Source organism: Coloeus monedula (genome assembly GCF_965178545.1).
Source record: "Coloeus monedula genome assembly, chromosome: 9".
NCBI lineage: Eukaryota > Metazoa > Chordata > Aves > Passeriformes > Corvidae > Coloeus > Coloeus monedula.
In genome coordinates this window covers 898,621-918,573 of record NC_138789.1, presented here as the reverse complement: position 1 = coordinate 918,573, position 19,953 = coordinate 898,621, and the positions used below count along the sequence as shown (strand labels likewise).

The 19,953-nt window shown below is 39.7% G+C and overlaps 2 protein-coding genes across 5 annotated transcripts in view; one reads left to right on the top strand and one right to left on the bottom strand.

The window, feature by feature from the left end:
• RALGPS2 (Ral GEF with PH domain and SH3 binding motif 2) overlaps positions 1-19,953 on the top strand; it is a gene marked incomplete at its 5' end in the record, with an annotated part of 86,533 nt that overhangs the window by 34,691 nt on the left and 31,889 nt on the right. For all 4 annotated transcript variants that reach the window (XM_082286956.1, XM_082286955.1, XM_082286953.1 and 1 more), the window contains one exon: positions 19,603-19,740. In XM_082286956.1, coding sequence (XP_082143082.1) covers positions 19,603-19,740 — 138 coding nt within the window. The remainder of the gene's footprint in view (positions 1-19,602; positions 19,741-19,953) is intronic.
• On the bottom strand, positions 1,535-10,427 carry ANGPTL1 (angiopoietin like 1; the record flags this gene model as incomplete). Its single annotated transcript, XM_082287177.1, has 4 exons — positions 9,578-10,427; positions 4,442-4,635; positions 2,694-2,964; positions 1,535-1,722 (listed from the first exon to the last, which is right to left on the bottom strand). Exons 1-4 carry the CDS (start codon positions 10,401-10,403, stop codon positions 1,535-1,537), a joined length of 1,479 nt encoding a protein of 492 aa, XP_082143303.1. The 5' UTR covers positions 10,404-10,427.

The window sequence follows — 19,953 nt, the reverse complement described above, 5'->3', positions numbered from 1 at the left end:
TGCATTACATACGAGGCTTTGCATAATTGATATTGACTAATTTTAACATAACAATAATACTAGATTATTCTTTTAGCTATTATGGTTTCTTATTTTAAATAGGGACAAAGTTCCTTAAAAGCCTGAAGGCACATATGAGGTGCTAAACAAACACATTGGTTACAATTCAGAACAGCGTATTCAGTTTTATGTAATACAGAATTAAATTAGGCAACCTCTGTGCCTGTGAGTGCAGTTATTAAACAATTGTGTGTAACAGGAAGAAAGCTTTCATTCTGAGGTTCTGGTACCTAAAGCGAGTGTTTTGTTCTGTCTGATTTTGGAAGTATCTCACTTTGAATCAGTGTGTGGTGTAGCTTTTGTTAAATGTTGGGAAAGTATTTTCTAATTGATTTCTTAAATTAGATATTCATTCCAGTGGAAATCTGGTATCTAGAAGATAAAATTTAGTATAGGCTGTATCAAAGGTTGTGTAGGTGTGAGGGAAGTGTGTGTGTCATAAGAGCAGCCCAAGTCTGGGATGCCAGGGAGAACACACCCAGAGCTGATTTCTAACCTTTGTTTTACTGTGGGAGCAGAAAGCTGTGGTGGAGGAAAACTTTAATATTCAGAGTCTTCTCTCAATTACTATGTGTGAATGCTTGGTCAGCCCTCATCACTCCTAAGTGGAGCACAGAAGTGTCAAGCCATGATTTTAATATCAGGACTTTTAGTTTTGCCATTTAACTTCAGAGTTTAATTAGGAAGCTTGAATATGGAGATTGAAAGTAAAAATGTACCAAGTAATTTGATTGTCTTAAGTTTATCAGTAATTTCATACAATTAATTTTCTGATGCAAGGAACATCTTGCTTCAATTTTTACAGAAGGTAGGACTTGCAGATCTTAGTAGTGTAGAGAATTCCTTAAGAATTTCTGTATTTTGTGTTTAATTTGCCTCTTCACTTTGAAATAATTATTTGTTGCAAAAATCTTTCTCTGCTGGCAAAGCTAAAATGTCTCCAATTTTTTCTGTAGGTTCTTGGAGTACATATCAAACAGTAATGTGAAGTCAGATTTTTCATTGAAAGTAATACCAACATTTTTAAATAAATTGTTAAATAACTAATCAAATTTCACATTAAAGCAAGACAATGTCATTTCACATATTTACATTTAAGGGTTGAACTAACCTGAAAAAGCATAAGCTTTTTGAACTGGAAAAGCTTATATCTTGTCAAAGATCTGGAATTTTTTACCAGCTTTGACTGTTTACATAAAGTATGTTGATCTTGAACAAAAGATAAATATGCTTTGCAAGCACAAAACATCTGCTTTTGTGAATGTGTGTTTAAAAAAAAACACCGTCTGTCACAGTAGAGAAGGGTCCTAAAAATGGAGAGGGGAATATGACAGGGGGAAGAAGACAGGAAAACGGTAGACCTGCTTTTTGCAGGGGCAGATTGTGCAAAATAATGATTAAAAAGTACTATTTTATTTTTCTTGAACTCAAAACACTGAGAAGTTTTTATGGGAGCGCTGTGGGATTTTCCTCCTCAGTCTATAGGTCTGATCATCATCTGAACTGCTTTCAAGGAGTAGGAACCTCCCCGGTACTCAGCCCAAAATATTCCGTCCTGGTACTTGCTCCGGTAGTGGCCTCCTCGGTACCAGACCCCGTTGAGGTTGGAGTGGGCACATGCGTTGTACCACCAGCCGCCCTTGTGGAAGTGAGCGCAGTTTCCTGGGGAATGGAAGGACAGGGGTGAACTTCAGCTTTAGGCAGGAGAGATGGAGATTATTAAATGTTTTCATATTGGGCCTTATTCTCAGAGGCAGCTTGGAAGTGCTTCGCAGCCTGTTGTGGCCACGTCTTGCTGTTCTTCCTAAGCTATAAATTCTCTTTAACAGCAGCCATTGCTGGAGGGGGGGGTTATTGACATGGTCTTTAATGTGGCAGCTGAAAACGAAGGAGGGAACTCTTCTCAGCCTGCCAGCACTGCTTCTCCATGAGCTAACACCCAAGGAACTCGGGTTATGTGCTGTTTAGAAATACTTGAGTGGAAGCAATGCGAGTTGATACAGCCCCGAGCAGCACGCGGGGCCACGGTTCCACAAAGAGTTGCTTGTAACTTGTGTTTTTACTGTTACAGGCTTGTCTACGAGTTTGCAGGATTTGTCCAGCTTTATGGTTATTGACAGCTGAGGAAAAGCAGTTGAGGTACTGCGCTCCCCAGCCTTTCTTTTACTGCAAGGGAAAAACTGGAGGAAATGAAAAAAAAAGTGAGTGGGTACACAAACCAAGTGATGTGCCCCTTTCTGAAGTACTGGTGCATAACTAAGCCTCTGCACACTCACACTTCCTTTCATGCTCCTCAGAGGCTTTAGTTCTTGGTGATTATGTGGCAGCAGCCCTACTCAGAGAGCCCCTGGACAGATATTCTGACTGCAGAGCCACGTGCAAGTGATGAGCTAAACGGAGAATTGCTGCAGTGTGTTGTCAGTGAGGGTAACAGACTTTGAATTTCTGACAGGTGCAGGGGCTCTAAGAGGGCGCTGCCAACGTGGGTTTTATCATCATTGATTTGGAGCCCCTTCCAATAGGGTCATTTTATCAGAATTTGCGTTCTTTCTGTTCTGAGCTGTACTTTCTGAGGCGGTGTCACTGATGGGATATCCAGGACCCACTTTTGGCAGCCGTGCTGCTTTCCTTACCTGAATACATGTCCCTGTCCCTGTCCAGCGTGGTGAAGTGCTTCCCGTTGTGCCATATCATGGAGTCGCCCGCGTTGCCCTGGTACGTGCCCAGGCGCAGCCGGTAGAATTCGCTCTCGGGCTCCAGGCGGAAGCTGCTGTACTCCGCGTAGACCTTCTTGTTGCTCCAGTCCTCCAGCTCAATCAACAGTCTGTAATTATCCTGATTGGTGAGCATGTAGATATTTTCTAGGCCCAGCCAGTACTCTCCATCAATGTTCCCAAATCCTTTCTGTGCAAAAGAAGATCAGAAGGTGCTGTTAGCTTGGTTTTGTGTGTTTGTTAAAACACTTGGCAGCAGGAGGGTTATAAACCAGTGGAGCTTGGTTCCTGAAAGCCTCTGAACTTCTGAATGACTTCAACCCATGCATTTAAGTGCTTTATTTTGCTGCAGTGGGACTGCTAAGTTGCATGAGATGCTGCCAGAACCAGTGATGGGGGCAAAACATCTGTGTTCTTGCTGTCCTCCCCTTTTTAAGATAAAGGGAGGGAGAGTAGGGAAACTGAAACAACGTATTTCTTGACAAAGCTAAGGGGATTTGTAATAATGGGTGAGTAATGGAATTTTAGGTTGTATTTCCAGGCTGGAAAAGGTATTTATGGATCACCAGTCTCAATGCTCAAGGCAAATAACTTCCTGTTGCTTTTGTATTGCAACTAGTGTTGGTTTTTACTGTGAATTTAATGACACAGTTCCTCTGTGTTCTTTACAGGATTTACTAGAAATGAAATATAAAGACATCTTTTCTTTCAAATCACAGACTACCAGCACAGTAGCTGTGAAGTGGTATTTCCTATCTGCTGTCTCCTTTCCCCAGTAAACCAGTGTTGTTCAGTGTTGCATTATGTTCAAAATGTTTATGGCTGCTGTTATGGCGCTCCATAACTGCCTTAAAACATTTTATAACATTTAACAACTCCAAAGCCAAACATGCACTGCTCTGAGCAGTAAGGACTTTGCATATTTATTTGATCTGTTTGTTTATTTACTGGATAATTGTTTTAGTTGTTACGGATTTAGGGATTCATATTTGAATCACTAAATTCCAAGAATGCAAAAAGCAAAAATCCTCACATTAATTTGTGTCCTATACGATGATGTCGTTGTTGTTGTTATTATTACCTCAGCCAAATGATCTTCAAGTTTCCTGTTCAGCATGTAATTACTCCAAAGCAGCATCTTCTTGTCCTCCTAGACATTCTGCCTGCTAGTGCATAATATCACAGTAACACACAGCAATGTGTTTCCCTTCACCAGCTGGACATCTTTAGATTGCTACCCTAAATTAACAGGTGGAAATTATTTCCTTTAATTCATTATTAGGACTATTTTTAAGTTGAGTCCCCGATCCAGCAAATCTATTAGTGTGTTTAAATAAATAATTCCACTGGCTGAGTTTGCTTATTCATAAGGGAGACAATGAAGCTTTACAAGTACTCACTGTAGTTCTCAGTGCGTTAATAAAAGTCATGTGTTCAGTGAGAACTTTGTAATAAATGACTTCCCAGCCACTGTCTAGAACCACACGTGTCCCAGTTGTGTTGTGCATTACAAACCCAGGCTGCTTCAGACAGGCAGGTTCACCCAAAGTTAACTGGGCATTGAGGGAAACAGGACATTCCCCCTGAAATGTGTTTGCCCCTGGGGATGATCACTCTTTCCAATTCTCTTTCTTTGCCCACTGATTGTTCTGCATTCTAGAATTCACCTTGTAACTGTCCCAGTTCCTGAAAAAGTTGACAGATCCATCTGTCCTCTTCTGGATGACTGCCCATCCTCCAGGATCCAGGCTGTTCTCACACCAGAGCTGCATGGGCTCGTTGCTGTTTTCGGGTTTGATCATGTAAATCCCGCTGCTGGCATGCCCAGCATCCCTGGCTTGTTGGCAGTCTTTGAATGGACCTTTTGGGAAAGAAATACTGTAAACCTTCAAGATTGGCTGTGCAGTGCCCATTGTCCAGGAATATTTTGTAACAGAAAGTCAGTAATTCAATTAAGGTATAAACCTACCATGGAAAATACTGCAGAAGCTACTGTCTGCGATTAATTTTATCTGTAAATAAGCATGTTAATATCCTCTCTCCATATATTTTTGAACAAAAACTTCATTTGCTAAACAAATAATAGTCTTTGGTTACCAACACCCAGTTTTTTTTATCTGCTGTGGCAAAGATTTGTACTCTGGCTTTTGATACTGGAGAGCATTATGATTTTTTTTCATTAATTATTTTCTTCTTTTTTACAAAAGGCAGACATCAATTTACTTCATTTTCTGGTGTACCAGTTTGAAACTGGTGGAAGTGAAAACCAAAACAAACTCAGGATACCCAACCAGCCCTCCATATTTGTGAATATAAAAGTAGTTTGAGAGCTGCTGTAAGAAATATTTACTGCCAGAGTCTATAGACCTGGAATTTAGTCAAAGAGAATTCTTATGCTGCGTTTTTTCTGCCATTGCTCACTTACCCAGGTTGAGGATTAGGCTGTTATCTGTGGATAAGAATCTTTTTAAGTTTCGTGTGTCATCCTGGTGTGATGTGTGTAGATGGACACTGATGAAGGAAATAAGCAAGCAATGGAGAAGGATTTTTGAGCTAAAAGGACTCCTATGTTTGTTTTCAGGGCTGTGGTTGCACAAAATTGCTGTTGCTGTTGTTTGTGACTGCTGCTTGAAAGCTCTGTTTTAGTCCATGTGAACAGTGATTTTACAAATAATACTTAGAGAAGACCATTTGGTCATTCTCTGAGAAGGATGCAGCTTACATGTCTCTGAAAACCTTGCCTAGTTTGCCTTTTGGTTTTTGGTAATGTTTTTATTTTCTGCTTTTTAGACAAAAATTTGTTTGTGTGTCATTGCTTCAGTTGATTTAGAGAAACTGTAATTTACTAATGAAAAGCAAAGTGTGTTCTAATGACTAGCTAGTGGTGGATGCCCTAAATGTATTTGAAAACTCAGTACATCTGAAAATAAATTAGCTACAGCTTTCCTCTCCTTCCAGAGGGCTTATTTTCTCAAATCTGCTTGGAAATTCAGAGAGAACTCATCAGTCACAGAAACAGCTCATGTACAAAGCAGCATAGAAGATATTTGCTGGGTTTTTCTTTAATCAAAAGTAGAGGCTGAGGGAAAGGGACCTTCACAGCAGACTAAGCTTGTGTGACAAAAGCAGGCTGATTTTCTTAGATTTTCAGGTGGCAGTAGCCAGTTGGACAAGTATGTAATTAGCAAGAAATCCATAAAGCATTGCATATTAATTAGAGTGCATGAAGCTTGTGTATCTAATGAGGAGCTTCTGGCTGTGACAGGAACGTGCCAGACCCTGAGCCCTTGCTGTAGGTACTGCTGCACTGTCAGGATTGTGATGGCTTTGTCATTCTTCCAGTGCAGGCAGTGGCACTGTAGGAAATAAATCCTGTAGCTTTGGTATACAAGTGCTTTTTTTCCCCTCTCTTGTTCACAATTAAAATTTCCACGTGAATTGTGAATATTGCAGAGTTTGTCCAGGGGTTAGGTAATTTCCTGGGCTAAGCTGGGTCTCATTCCCATTCCTTGAACTGTCTGAAGTAAATTTGGGTGCTCTATAATTGACAGGGATGTTGTTCCAGAAGTATTTTTGTAAAACAGTTATTGCTTTAGGAAAAGTATAAACAAAGAAGCCTTATCTTTTGTAGTGTTAATTGAACATTAGGAATAACTTAATCAGATCTGCTGTTACCTGGGTGTTATCCCACGTGATTATCACTGGAGGAGGAATTGAGCACTCGTTTTTCCATGAGAGACCCAAGCAGATGCTTGGGGTCATTTAAAGTGGTTTTTAAGGCAGACAGAATTGCACCAGTCTGTTTATGTAAGACTTGGATCACTTCTGGAGTTCAGCTGGCTGTAAGTTCACAGGATGCAACTTGTCTGCTTTGATGCTCAGCTTTGTCTGCGTGTACATACATAAGTTAATGCTGTGGTAGAGGTAATAGACTTCTGCTCTGAGTGTCAGGAAATATCCCAGAATTTTTGGTATATAGCCTTGAATCCTTTTAGTGAAGTAAATTCTTTGTTATGTATAATTGGTTCAAGTTCACATTCTAAGAACTGGTCTTGTTCAGTGGAAATACTGAGGTTTGTGAGACTGAGAAACTCCCCACAGTGCTGGTGTGGGTGGAGGTCTGACTGATGAAAAAAGCACGAATTTCTGTTTTAAATCTTACAGGTGTTACAGTTTGTGTAAGAAATAAGTATCTTGTGCACATCTAGTCTTTTGTAACAGTCTGTGTACACTAAGTCACTGAGACAGTTATAAGTCAGAAATACTCTGAGAAGATGATCTGTTCAATCTTTCACTTCTAAAATTGTGGCTTAGATGTATGAATCAGTGCAGATCATATTCTGTGCTAAATTAAATGAAGTAGAGAAGGAAGGGGATTAAATATTTTAAGTTAAAAGCTTGATAACTTGATGGCTGAATCCCATTTTGAGATGCCATACGTTATCGTGAACAGATGATACAGAAGTTGTGCTTGTGTGAGGTTCATAGAGAGGATTTTGGGGGGCATCAGTAGAGGAAAAGTCCAAACTAAAATTGGACATATATTAAAAAAAAAAGAAGCTATATTGTTAACCAAGAGGTATTAGAAACAGGGGGCAAGGTGTGTTGGATTTTCAAGTACTTCACTAACTTGAAACTACTTTTTGCAAAAACAGTGGCAGTAATTTTGGGGGTCACTGGTTATTATTCCAAATGTTAAGGTAATTGTGGCAACTACAATTCACAGATACGTTAATCTTGCTCAATTTTTAGAGCAATTTTTGTACAAATTAACCACCATACTCAGAAAATAGAACTTCACCCTTTTGTTTGCCATATATTTTGCATTTTACTCTCCACCCACAAGATGAAGATGCACCTTGACCTTTCTGACCCATCTGCTGCATGCCAAGTACTTGTTAGGAGGTCCAGGTATTTCCTCTGACATAAGTCTTTAACAGGCCTATTTCTAATTGGGATTGTCTGGTTTTCATTGATCTTTTTTTGACATATTTATATATTACACATAATCTTTGAACTGTAAAGTTCTTTTTCTATGACATAGTTTTGATTCTGTGCACCATTAAATCTGTTTACCTTAATTTTAAAAATCAGGGGTAGTAACTGGGCATTGTGTTGGAATGTACAAGTTTTGGTTGTGCTGACCAATGCTCTACCAGCTGTAGCAGTTCTCAACCCTGCTTTTCCCAAGCACTGCAAGAAACAGTTAAACTTCCAACTCATGAATCCAGTATTAAAGGACGGTGAATAACGTTACAATAAGCTTCCTACGATTTCTTTGTGTTCCCTTCCAGAAATGGCTTCCAACTCTGAACTTTTAGGGGTAGAGGGGTTAGTGAACACCTGGGTAGATAATTCAGAGGATAATACTTAGTGCTGTTGCCTCGTTTTGTGTGTGCAGCAGGCATGTGTGGAGAAAAAGATGCATTCAGAACAGAACCTGGAAGCGAGGGTTTGCTGGGAAGCGGGAAGTCATGGCTTTTTTTAGAATTGTACTTGTGCTGCCTGACCAGACATCAACGCAGTGCTTTGATATGAACTGTTTCCTTTCTGTCATGATGTGCCACTGAAATTCACATGACATCTGGCATTTTGCTTGGGCTCATGCCTGAATTTTCTGCAGACCTTGAATAAAAATAGTTGTTCTTTACATCAGCAGCTGATTGGTTGTAATTCTGCAGAACAGTCACAACTAAATGTTTGGCTTCATCTTAGGAACCAAGTCGAACTTTTAACTGTGACTAAAAGCAATTTGAAAGAAACAGAAACAGAACTGCCACCTAAATGCAAAACCCCCCACCAAACCCTTTTGCTGTGCTAACAGAAGCCAAGAGCAAGCACTCAAAGGGATGTCTGAGGAAAACGTGGTTTTCTGAATCCCTGAATTTTTTTAAATTGCAGTTCTGTCAAAATTTTAATAGAGAGAAAAACATTATCGAGTTCAGGGCAGCTCAGAGATTTTTAATTGTATTGTCACTAATTCTGATTCCTAGTGATGCATGCATTTATCTAATGACCTGAAGAGTGTAGTATGTGAAGATCAGATGCAGTCTCCTGAATGTGTTTTCATAGTATTTATGGTTTTAGTTTAACTTGCCGTCCCCTACTGGCATCAGGTTACTGGGAATGTAGTTACTGATTTTAAATTTTCAAAGCTCAGTGCCTCCAGTTGGATCCAGCCTTAATTCAATTATCCTTTCAAACTTACCACTCTTGAGTATTTCAACTGAACACTTAGAGGCTCATTGCATTAATGTGTTGGTGGATTTAGATGTTCATTTTAAAGCAGGTCAGAATAGAAGGATGAAAATTCTTCCAGTAGAATTTTCTTCTGGCAAATGTGTACATGTAAGTCTAAAGGACAGAAACTTAAAATTACTAAATTTGTTTATGATTAATTAGTTTGTCTTATTCACCCTTGCCAGCTACTGTAACGTGTAGCTAGCAGGCAGCATCGAAGAAATGGGTAAATATTAGAAAGTTTATGCTAATACTGAATTTTCATGTTTTTGTAACTCAAACCCAGCTGCAGAGAGAACTTCCAATGCTTTGTGACTTGAAGGCGAAAATTGTTCAGATTGAATTTCTGAGTATCAGCCATTTCAACAAATTCATCTGACAGAGATTTAGGCTATTTGGCAAACTAAAGCTTTCCCTGGGAGGTGGAAGGGAGAAAGAAAATCAGGGGCAAGAGCAAGCTGTAACCAAGTACTTTCAGTTCTTCCTTGTGTTTCTATGGTCGGGACAGTGTCCCTCAGAAATGGAGAAATCTCAGGTTAGGTAAATAGTGGCAGGTAACTTACCCTCGTTAATTAGGGCCAGAGGTGGTACTCTGAAAGGACTCTTTGTAGGAGAAGTGGCTGGGTCAGGTGGTGGCCTTACATCTCTGTCCCGGGGGTAGCCCGGGTCTCGCTGTATCTCGTTGCCTCCCAGCAGGACGGGGCTGTAGGGCTGGCTGTTGGGAATGTGCTGCGGCACGACCTGCACCAGGGGCGGGGAGCCGTGGCTGTCCTGGCGTGAGAAGATTCTCAGGCACTGCTCCTCCAGCAGCGAGATGGTCGCGGACTGGTTGTTCACCAGGTCGGTCAGTGCCGCGTATTTCACTTCCAGCTCCTTGTATTTCGTTGCCATCTTCAGCATTTCTGTTGTAACATTAAGGACTTTGTTTTCCAGCTGGGAAAGCTCGAGGGAGTTGTCGCGCTTTCGAATTATCTCATGCAGGAGTTGCATGTACAGTTGGGTCACACGAGAGTTCATGTTTCGACTTTCTTTCCTCAGTAACTTGACTTCGTTCACAATGTTTCCGTCCACATCCACTACCAGCTGCAGAATGTCGATCTCCCGCTTCTGCTTGGCCAGCACATCCTTCAGGTTCTCGATGTCCATCCTGGTGACTTCGTCTTTCCTGTTCCCAGCGCCCGGGCCATTCGCGTTCACGCAGATTGGCCCTGTGATTTTTTGTTCTGGCACCAGGAAGGTGTAACCACATTTCTTCCCTTCCTCTGCCCCATCTGCTGAACGGGGCTGCCTCTGCTGGGGTGTCTTGCTCGGCGTGGATTGTTCCGTGCAGCGCCCGATGGACAACAGCAGGAACAGCAGGACACCCAAAGTCCACTTCAATACCTTCATTTCAAAGCAAGTGTGACGGCTTTCAGGAGCCTGTTGAACAGATAAAAGATAAAGTCATTAAATCAGAGGCGCAGCTAAGGCTCCTGGACTGTTGAGCTGCCTAAATGGATGGGTTTGCCATGCTTGCACATGTGTAGCCAAGCCTTTGGAATCTCTTACTTGGGGTTAGATTCCATTGGATTGGCTGTTTGTTTTGGGCAGCGAACACTAAAATTTAGATACAGGGTTTGGCAGAGAAGTTGTTGCAGTGGGGCAGTTTTCAGAAACAAGGGTGTGCTTAGATTCTGTGTTACACTTCCATTATCAGTTTGACTGCTCAGGTCTGTGCTCACTGCAATTACTGCACGGGGTTACGGAACATAGCGTGCTTGCAGAATACCTTCCTGGAAGGGAAGTAGGGAGGTGAAATTATTTATATAAATGTTGGATTTTGGATTATATAAGCTTCTCTGGTCCTCTTTTAGCTTTATATATAGATGTATCCTTTGTTAAATAGTATATACGTACTTATTCATATACACACCCATGTTTCATATTTATATATACACAGTTTTAGTAGACTTGAAAAATGCATCTTTAAGACTATTTTAGGACATGAGTGTTAGGCAGTAGATTAGATACTGTTTCAAACATTGAAAATTACTTATTCAAGTGACTTGGAATATGTAAGGAAAGCTTAGAACACTGTTTGCTCTGCATATGTGTTCCTATTTAGTTGCCTCGAGATGAACGTTTGGAATTGTTGTCACACTACTTTTGTATCTTTGAGAACATCTTTATCCGAATAATGCAGAAGTATCAGGTGTGTTACCATTATAAATACCATACTGAAGCATTTCATTCATCTTTTAAAGAAAATTAGGAATTTCTTTTAACTCTAAAGAATTAAACTGCAGTGATAAAGCTCCAGGAATGTTCTTGAGAGCTGTTTTTTAGCTTTAAATATTTGAGATGATAAACAAAGGTAGCGCTTAAATAAGGAAAAAACCCTTCACTTTTTGTGGTTTGTTTGCTTTGTGAAGTAGATCACTCTTCTTATCTCAGCTGTTGATCTGGCTTTCCTTTCCAGACTCCTCCTGCAAACCTCTGGATAGCCTTTGTACAGTGGCCTTTGGATAATTACAAAGAGAAATACAGCGAGAGCAGGGAAAGTTAATTATCCTGCTCCTCCTGCTAAGTCCAAGTTTAAGTGCGTTTGGCAGTCCTGACACAGTGATCCCAAAGGAGAAGCAGGGCTGTGCTGCTGCCTTTGCACTCACATTACAAATGATAAGGTGACTTTTGGGTCAGGTCACTTTTCCCAGGTCTGTTACTGGCTTTAATATTATTGCAACAGACGGTGTCTGCTCAGCCTCAGGAAACCTGTCAAGTCTTTGTTTTTTGGCTTCACTGAGAGCAGTGGTTACAAGCTTCAAGCCATGATGTACATGCAATCAGGAGTTAGAGCTACAAACTCTGCTTAAATGTTTGATAACTTTTTGTTCATCTGATGGTTGTCTTGCAAGCCCTGCTTCCGGGAGGGGAAGAAAACACATTCAGCACATACTAAAAATCCTTTCTCACCCTGTATAAATGGAGGGAGCACATAAGTTTGAGGAAGTTTATTTTTAAAAACGTATTTCTCTTTGTTTGTAGCAATAGGTATTTCTGTGTCTACTAGTAAATATTTTTATCAAAAACAAAAGTTAAAAGTTTTGTTAATATTTCTCTGCTGAAACTGTAACTTCTGTTTAAAGGAAAAAAAGTTAGGAAGAGGTATCACTTTTCTCCAGAGCTGGTTGTGTGTTTTTCTTTGGTAATTTCAGACATTTAAAATATTAATCACTTGGACACTGCTCAGATTTGGTAGCTGATTAGGTTAAATGTTCACATGAATCATGGGAAGCACATGGGAAACTGGTGTGTGTGTGGTTTCTAACTTGGATGAGCCAAATTAATAGCCTGAAGTTTAAAACCTCTTTGCATCTCCTAAATTATTTTTCAGTACTTTTGCATTTACTATTTGCAGACTGAGGGAAAGGAACTTCATGGCATATGGTTGAGGATGAAGCCACAGTACAAGTCCAGTATTTTACTGTTTTCAGTGTGTAATGGTACTTCATGGTCCGAGAAAGTGAATAACATTTTAGTTCTTGGTAGCTTTTAAAGACTTTAAAGAGTTACTGAAATAATGAATGGCTGGGGATTTTTCCCCAGAGCAGCACATTTTCTCCCAAAATTCATAGAATTTAAATGAATCTTTCAAAACCAAGCACTTTGCAACACAATCCACGTTCTAGCCATGTATTCTACTGCAGTCTTTCTGCATTTCTTTTAATATTGAATGTGTTCATTTTGAACTTTTACCCTCATATTTTAAAGTGTCAAGCTCTGTGTCTATACGTGTGCTGTCAGACCAGGAAGTGAATTAAAGGGTCAAATACAGCATAGCTAAATCCAGCTGCTGCATAAGATTATGCCCTAGAATTTGAAGTGATTCAAATGTCTTGTAGTAATCTGAGACATTCAGATAAGCAGGATGAGTTCCTTCTGAGAATCTCTGTGGTAGGGAATGTATATGCTTCCATGGAAATGCTGATGTTGAAAAAATTAAATGTCTTAAAATGTTGCTTGTCAAGTTTGAGCAGCTTAATGCCTAACTTGTTATACAAGAATAGGTTCTGAGCAAGATATTTACCTGGAGTTTTAATCAGCTTACAAGGAAATGAAAATACTGTTTCAGAAATTTCCTGATGTTCTGGGCAAGCAGCTTAAAAAAATAGGAGCTGTTTATCCAAAGTATCGCAGAATGATAGCCTAATATGCAAGAGCTAAATGACAAATTAAAATTCGAGTTGGGAAATAGTTTTAGGGTTTTTAGATCAGACACATTTTGTCCCAGATTCCCAGGTTTGGATGTTTAGGTGGTGGCATAACTGTTAGGAGATAGCTGAGGCTCAGGGATCAGTTCAGAACCACGGCCTCCAACCCTCCCTGCAGGCTTGGGGTCGCCTGTACTGGGGGGGGCTGCTGGGGTACCTGGTGCAGAGCTTGGGAGTGAAGCAAGGCAGTTTGTGATTACAGATCCCATTGCTTTAAAATACGTTATTTAGCTCTTTAGTGGATGTCACGCTTTCTGGATTAGAATAAACTGTCACTTCAGCTGCTTCTGGCGTGTTTCTGTGCCACCCAGTTCTGGGTCTCAGATTTCTGTGGAGGTTTCATTACGTATGTTCTGGCCTGCTGATGTTTTACAACTTCTGCAGAAGAAAATGTGCAATTATTCACAGCAACACAAGCTTCTTCATCAGCTTGTCAGAAACACTCAGAGCTGTGGACAGGGCTTCGATACCATTTTATTTTTAATGCCATTTCTTCTGGTTTCTTTCTTTTTCCAGAGTGATCCCTGTGCAAAGAAAAACCCAACTTGCTTTCAAAATTAGTTTTTGATTTATTACTTAAAAAAGTATTTAAAGGTACAAAGTTCCAATTTAAAAGAGCACCACAAGCCAGGAACTACTATTTTTAACTGCTGTAACACAGACTGTGTTACCCCCCGCCAAAATACCGTAATCACGAATAGAGAGTTGCATGGATCAGGATGTGGGGAAGCTGGTATATATTTGGCATTTTTTAGCTCTCTGCACAACAAACTGTTTGTTCTTTGTTGTACTGCTGTGACTCATGTTCAGCAGGATGTAAAATTTGGAAACCCACAACACAAATTGGAATCTGTTCCTCCAGCGCTGACGAAGGCTCCTTCTCCCTGGGCAGTGTAGGGTGATATGGGTGAATGTAACGAAGCTGTTGCAGGTAAATGTGAATATAGGATTCTCTTTGTATGGAAAATGCAGTATCAGGATTTACCTCTATTCCAAGTATTTATTAAAAGAATATGGTCAAGAGATAAATGCCAGCAGTGCCCTCTTACATGTAACAGGAAGAGAAACAGACTGGGTTCTTTGAGAAAGTAAATTACAATACTGAGACTAAAGATGCTCTGAACATGATACCAGCTAATCAGGGAGCTCTGCTATTGATGTTACAGGTACTTCATTTTCTGTTGAGCTTTGCCTGAGCAGCTGAAATCAATAAACCCAGCTGTGTTCCCCTACGTCTGCACAGGCTAAGTGAGGATTTTTGTGGATTTTTTTAGCTTAAAACTGGGTCCATGACATAAGAAGTAATACTAATGTGGGGAAAATACTCTTCCTATAGGAGAAATGTTCACATGGATTTCAGTATATCTCTATATTGAAGGAAGTTACTTCTCCCTATATAAACAAGTGCTTTTCCAGCAAGTCCCTCTGCCTCTGCTGCAATAACAGGATTACTTTCAATTGTATTGACTGGGATCCAGGAATAATATGTTCTTGGGTTTTGTTCGTCAGATTCGTGATATTGAGTCACAGAATTCTGCTTCTCAGAGATTGCCATGAACCGGATTCCTTTTAGGAAAGGCAGTCTAAAAATCTTCGGGGGTTTTGAGCTTGTCATTGAAAGCATGTCCCTTTTAAAAAATGATAAATTCTTCGATGTTCTCCACAGAAGATCTTTGTTAATTTTGTCGTAGTAGATATTCTGAAAGCACAGCAAAATTTCATGGCATTTCCAGATTTTTTGGTGAAGTTTTTTTAGCGTGGGGGTTCCTTTGCTGGCAGCTGCTGTGTGTGTTTGCACTGTTTGAGCAGGCAGGTACAATGCAGTGGTACATTTTGTGTTTGGAAATGTGTGATTTGGGGGCTCCAGAGTTCTGCTTAGAACAGATACTGAAGATATTAAGCATCTAGTTATGCTTGCTGTAGGAAATTGTACTTCGTTCATTGGTGTATGAATTTTAAAGACCAAACCAATAGGGCACATTACAAAAAAACAAGCCCAATAAAACAATAATTAAGACCTGATAGAGCCATGTAGTTACTGCAAAAGTTTGAAGGTTCAGAATTTCCATTCTTTTTACTAAGTTCCTTTAAAGCTTCAAATAGTGTAATTTTTTTCACTGTACTTCAGATCATTCTTTTGGCAGCAGCAGTGTCATATTAACATTGCATTATTTGTTTTAAAATAAACATTTCAAAATTTGAACTCTGAAGTTGGAAGGCAGCAAAGGAGAGAGAGTTAAAACCTTGTATACAGCCAGTTTATTGCATTAAAATGATTGACTCAGCTGTTTTCATTTGTGGGAGATTTAGGAATTGTTCTAAGCAGCGTAAATCAAACCCTTGGCTGATGATGAATGAATGGAGCCTGGTGTCCAAAGCACATTAAGCGCTTCAAAGGGGGTTGTGGTGATGTTGTTTAGATGATTCTCCTCCTTCTGTAAATCAGCACAAAGGGATAGTAAGGAAAAGGGCTCAAGAACTTGGAAAGGATCCATCTTTCTTGTTTAGCAAGGCTGCTTCAGACTTCTTTCCTCTGGTAGCTACTAAATCTTAATTAAGTTTGCCTTCTGTAACACTTTGTCTCTCCTTTTAGCATCAGCCCCTTCATTCTCTCTCACTGTGTCAGGCATCTCTGAGTTTGTTAATGCAAATGCATCACTTAAATTTATTTGCATTGTTCTGGATTATTTACTGTGTTTTAATTTCCAAGTCAGCATGAAGAAAGTTTTCCTATGTATGAGCACGTATTTTTTGGTTTTCATCTGTTTCTTTTCTTCTGTTTGTAAACAACTTTCTTGTTTTAATAATTGACTTGCAGCAGCATTCTTCTCCCTTCCTTCCCCTAATGAACTGTAACAAACCCCTCAATTTTCCACTTAATGTAGTGTTGCTTTGTACACTGCATTTCATGTTTATCAAATGGATCTGTATTTAGAAACAAACTGCAGTTCATCTGAAATACAATTAACTTCCCAGAAATTGCCGAAGGAAGGGAGTAGTGCCTGTTGCAGCAATGTCTTTGGCTTTTCAGCTGCACAATTGATTGTGCCACAAACTTGATTATGTTCTGAATCAGTGTATGACTATGGTTTCTTGGTTGGCTCTAGGACTCAGGCAACTTCTACTCCTAAGAAGTACCAGAAATAAAAACGTACTTGAAATGATATACAATGATTGCTAGTTACAGATGTGCATTGATTTGCCTGGGACTTTTCACAGTGGTTTTATTGAGGTATCCATTTTCTAGTTCTAGTAATGCTAGGTCTATGCTCTGGTGTTGGGTGAAATCCAGCTTCCCTGAAATCGATAGGATTTTTGGCTTTTGCCTTCTGGTGGGATCAGAATTTCACATGAGTATGTTCACAGTACCCAAATGACAAGCTTAGCAAAGAATCTGGTAGTGCTAATTTTCTGTAACTGTAGATAACAATACAGCTAAACAACTGAAACTTGTTCATCCCTACAACTGGAACAAGTTAGTCTGTGCTCTTATGCAGTGCCTTTTTTAATTCTTTCCAAAGTCTACCAAATGCCACAAAAATGAGTCTTAATGTTAGTTGTCAAATTTTTCTCAGGCTGAGAGGGATTTGTTTCTTCAAAATTGTATGTTGAGGGAGACGTATGTAGCATTCAGAAATAGCTCAAAATTAAACTTGTAAGTAAGAATAACTTTAAAACTTACCAAGAAATAAAGTCTTCCAGCTGGTTTGCTTCTGTGGCAGATGGAAAATCCAGAGGCCAAGTTGCTTTTGCTTCCTATATTACCCGATGGTGTGGAGTGTTAATCTGCAGCTGGAGCTGAAAACTGCTTTTGTCTTTCTCTGTTAGATCCAAGCTGTATTGAGGAGTTGGGTTTCTCCATACGATAACCAAGCTAACTAATCAGCTAAAAAAAGAAAAAGAAGTAATGCTCCAGTATGCGTTATTCCAGGAGAGAGAGAGAAGTGTTTTTTGAAACTGCAGTGTTTAATTCTCACATGCAGAAGTGCTCTAACCAGCTACAGCTGACCCAGATTCCATATACATCACTTTTGGACCGTGTTTTTTTAAACAAACACACACTCGGCTCAGCCGTTCAGCCCACCTATGATGTCACCGCGAGCACTGGGAGAGCAGGAGAAACTCCTCCTTCGGATTTCCTATCCATACCCTCCAGAAAGGGAGGGGGTAGGGAGGCTGAGAAGTTAGGAACAAGGAAAGATTGTTTGCCAGTAGAAGGGAGGTACCGTATGGCAACGGACTGTGCAAGAGTTCAGCAGGCAATTACAAATCAAACATTTTTACTACGCTGCCTAAAGATGCCTTTCAAGTTATTACAGTACTGGGCTTCATTGAGAAGAAAGATTCTTTCAGGCTGATAAAACTCGATTTGTGTTGCTGGGAATAAAAGGGGCAGCCTGGCTGGATACAACAGGAAAAATGAACCATTTGTAGTCTAGAAGAATGTTCAGCAGAATGTCGCATTCAATTCTTGACGTTCACTTAATAAGAAACAGTTCCAGTTGTTCAAAGCATGAATTCTCCAATACACGTGGAAAAAGTTAAAACTCTGTGTGTGATGGTTTTGGGTAGGTATCAGAATATTTGATAACATCTGACTGGTGTTAGAAGTAGCAAAAGCCACAGAGATTACGCTCTACAAGAAATACGGGATCTGGCTTTGGTTCTGTCCGTACTCAGCCAGCACTCGAGTGCATTCACTTTATTGCCATTGATCTTTCTGCTTTCTTCACAAAGGCAGTGCCATTACATTTGAAAGAGAATTGCCCTTGTGTGCTTTCAAGATTATTTTAGATTTCACAGAAGTGCATCCAGTAGGTTTGGAGAACTGCTCTTTACAGAAGACTTGTTGATTTCGCTAAAAGAAAAGATCAGTGCAAGTCATTCAGAGGTAATTCTACAAATACAGTGGCTTATAAAATCCTGCATAATAGTGCAGGTGCCTGTTACAGGGAATTTCCTTAAATACAGTTAATAAGTATGATTTACGTCCTTCTGTGGAAGACTGAGCCGGTTTGGGTTTTTTAAGGCTTGTTTGGACATGGGTTAGTAAATTCAGGTTCAGGACAGCCTGTGCACTCTAGGTAGCATGGCAATTAAATGCAACTACCTGGTGTTTCTGATTATCTTTTCTGGTTTTTAGCAAACTGTTTCTAGCAGAACAGAAAATTGAGAGATTTAGTAGTATATCAGGTCATGTGTAATATCTTTTTATTCACTTTTTTATATGTCACCTTTCAACCACAAGTATTTTAATTTGTTTCTGTGTGTGCGCACACACGTGTGTGCGTGTGCGTGTATGTGTTGGTTTTGGAGGGATGCCCAGAGTTTCCCAGCTCACATTTGAGGACTGTACTGCTTAGGTGCTGTACAAATACAACTGCTGTTCTTGTGAGGTTGTATTAATAGTCTTCCACCTGTAAAGCCAAAGTCCTTGTTATGATTTTGGTTATACAAGGCTGAGAGGTGAAGTAAAATATAATTTTAAAATTTCCTTGTTACTGAAACAAGTTTCTTAAATAATATTATTTAAGTTTGTGTAGTGTTTTAATTGAGATATCTGTGAAAGATGCAAGGGATGCAGAGCAATTCCTTTGAACAGCAGAGTTGGTCAGGATATGCTTCTCTTAGTTGAGACAAATGGATGAAGTTCAAGAAATGGAGCTGTGTTTAGAAATAAAATAAACGTTTCATCTACAGCGTTACTGTGTAAGGAGGAGGATTTTCCTCTCTACGTGATCAGGGGCTTGAAGGAGCAGTGAGGTTGCAAGCAGTGCAGGGGAAGAAGGCAGGTAAGAGATCTGAAGTGACTTACCTGGAAGGTTGCTGGATCTGTGGAGCTGTGATTATTACAAACTGCAGGATTCATTCATTTCAGTCTGGGTGCCCATTTTCCCTAGTTAATCTTTCCCAAGTTGCTGCAAGTTGAGTTTGAGTTTTTATTTATCTTGAAGAGTTGTGGGTATGATTTATTTTTCTATTGTTTTTTAATTGCTGAATTGGAGGAATGAAGTAATAGACTTGCTAAACAATTAATTTTGATTGTGTATTTTAGGACTATGCAGTTAGTATGCTTCAGATTTGTCAAAGAAGTAGTAAATTGGTGCTGTGGAGAAGATGAGGTTTATGAGTAGTTGTACATGTCCTTGTAATTACTTTTAGATTTCTAAAATTATTTCCCATTTAAATCCAAAATGCTATTCTGAGACAATGCTTTTGTCAACCTGCTTTAATGTTAGTGAAAGCAAAAATTCTTCACAATGTTCTTGGTGAGGGTTTTTTTCCTGCTACATCAAAGACACTAAACAAAGAAACTTTTCATTCTAATCTCATTTCAGGTATTTATCTGTCAGACTTGACATATATTGACTCTGCCTACCCCTCAACAGCAAGCATTCTGGAAAGTGAGCAAAGAACAAATTTAATGAACAACATTCTTCGAATTATCTCAGATTTGCAGCAGTCGTGTGAATATGGTAAGCTAATGTGTAAATATCAGAGTGTTAAAGAGAAGAATTTAAAAGCTTTATTTGTGTGCTGGATCCACATGAATGCCATTAACACCCTCCCTCATCCTCTCAGCCCTGAAGTCTAGCTTTATTCTAGCATTGTTGGTTAAGACAGAGCATCAGGGTGAGGAGACAGAATAAAATTGCCTTTCTCTTACATCGAGCAAACTACAGGATATA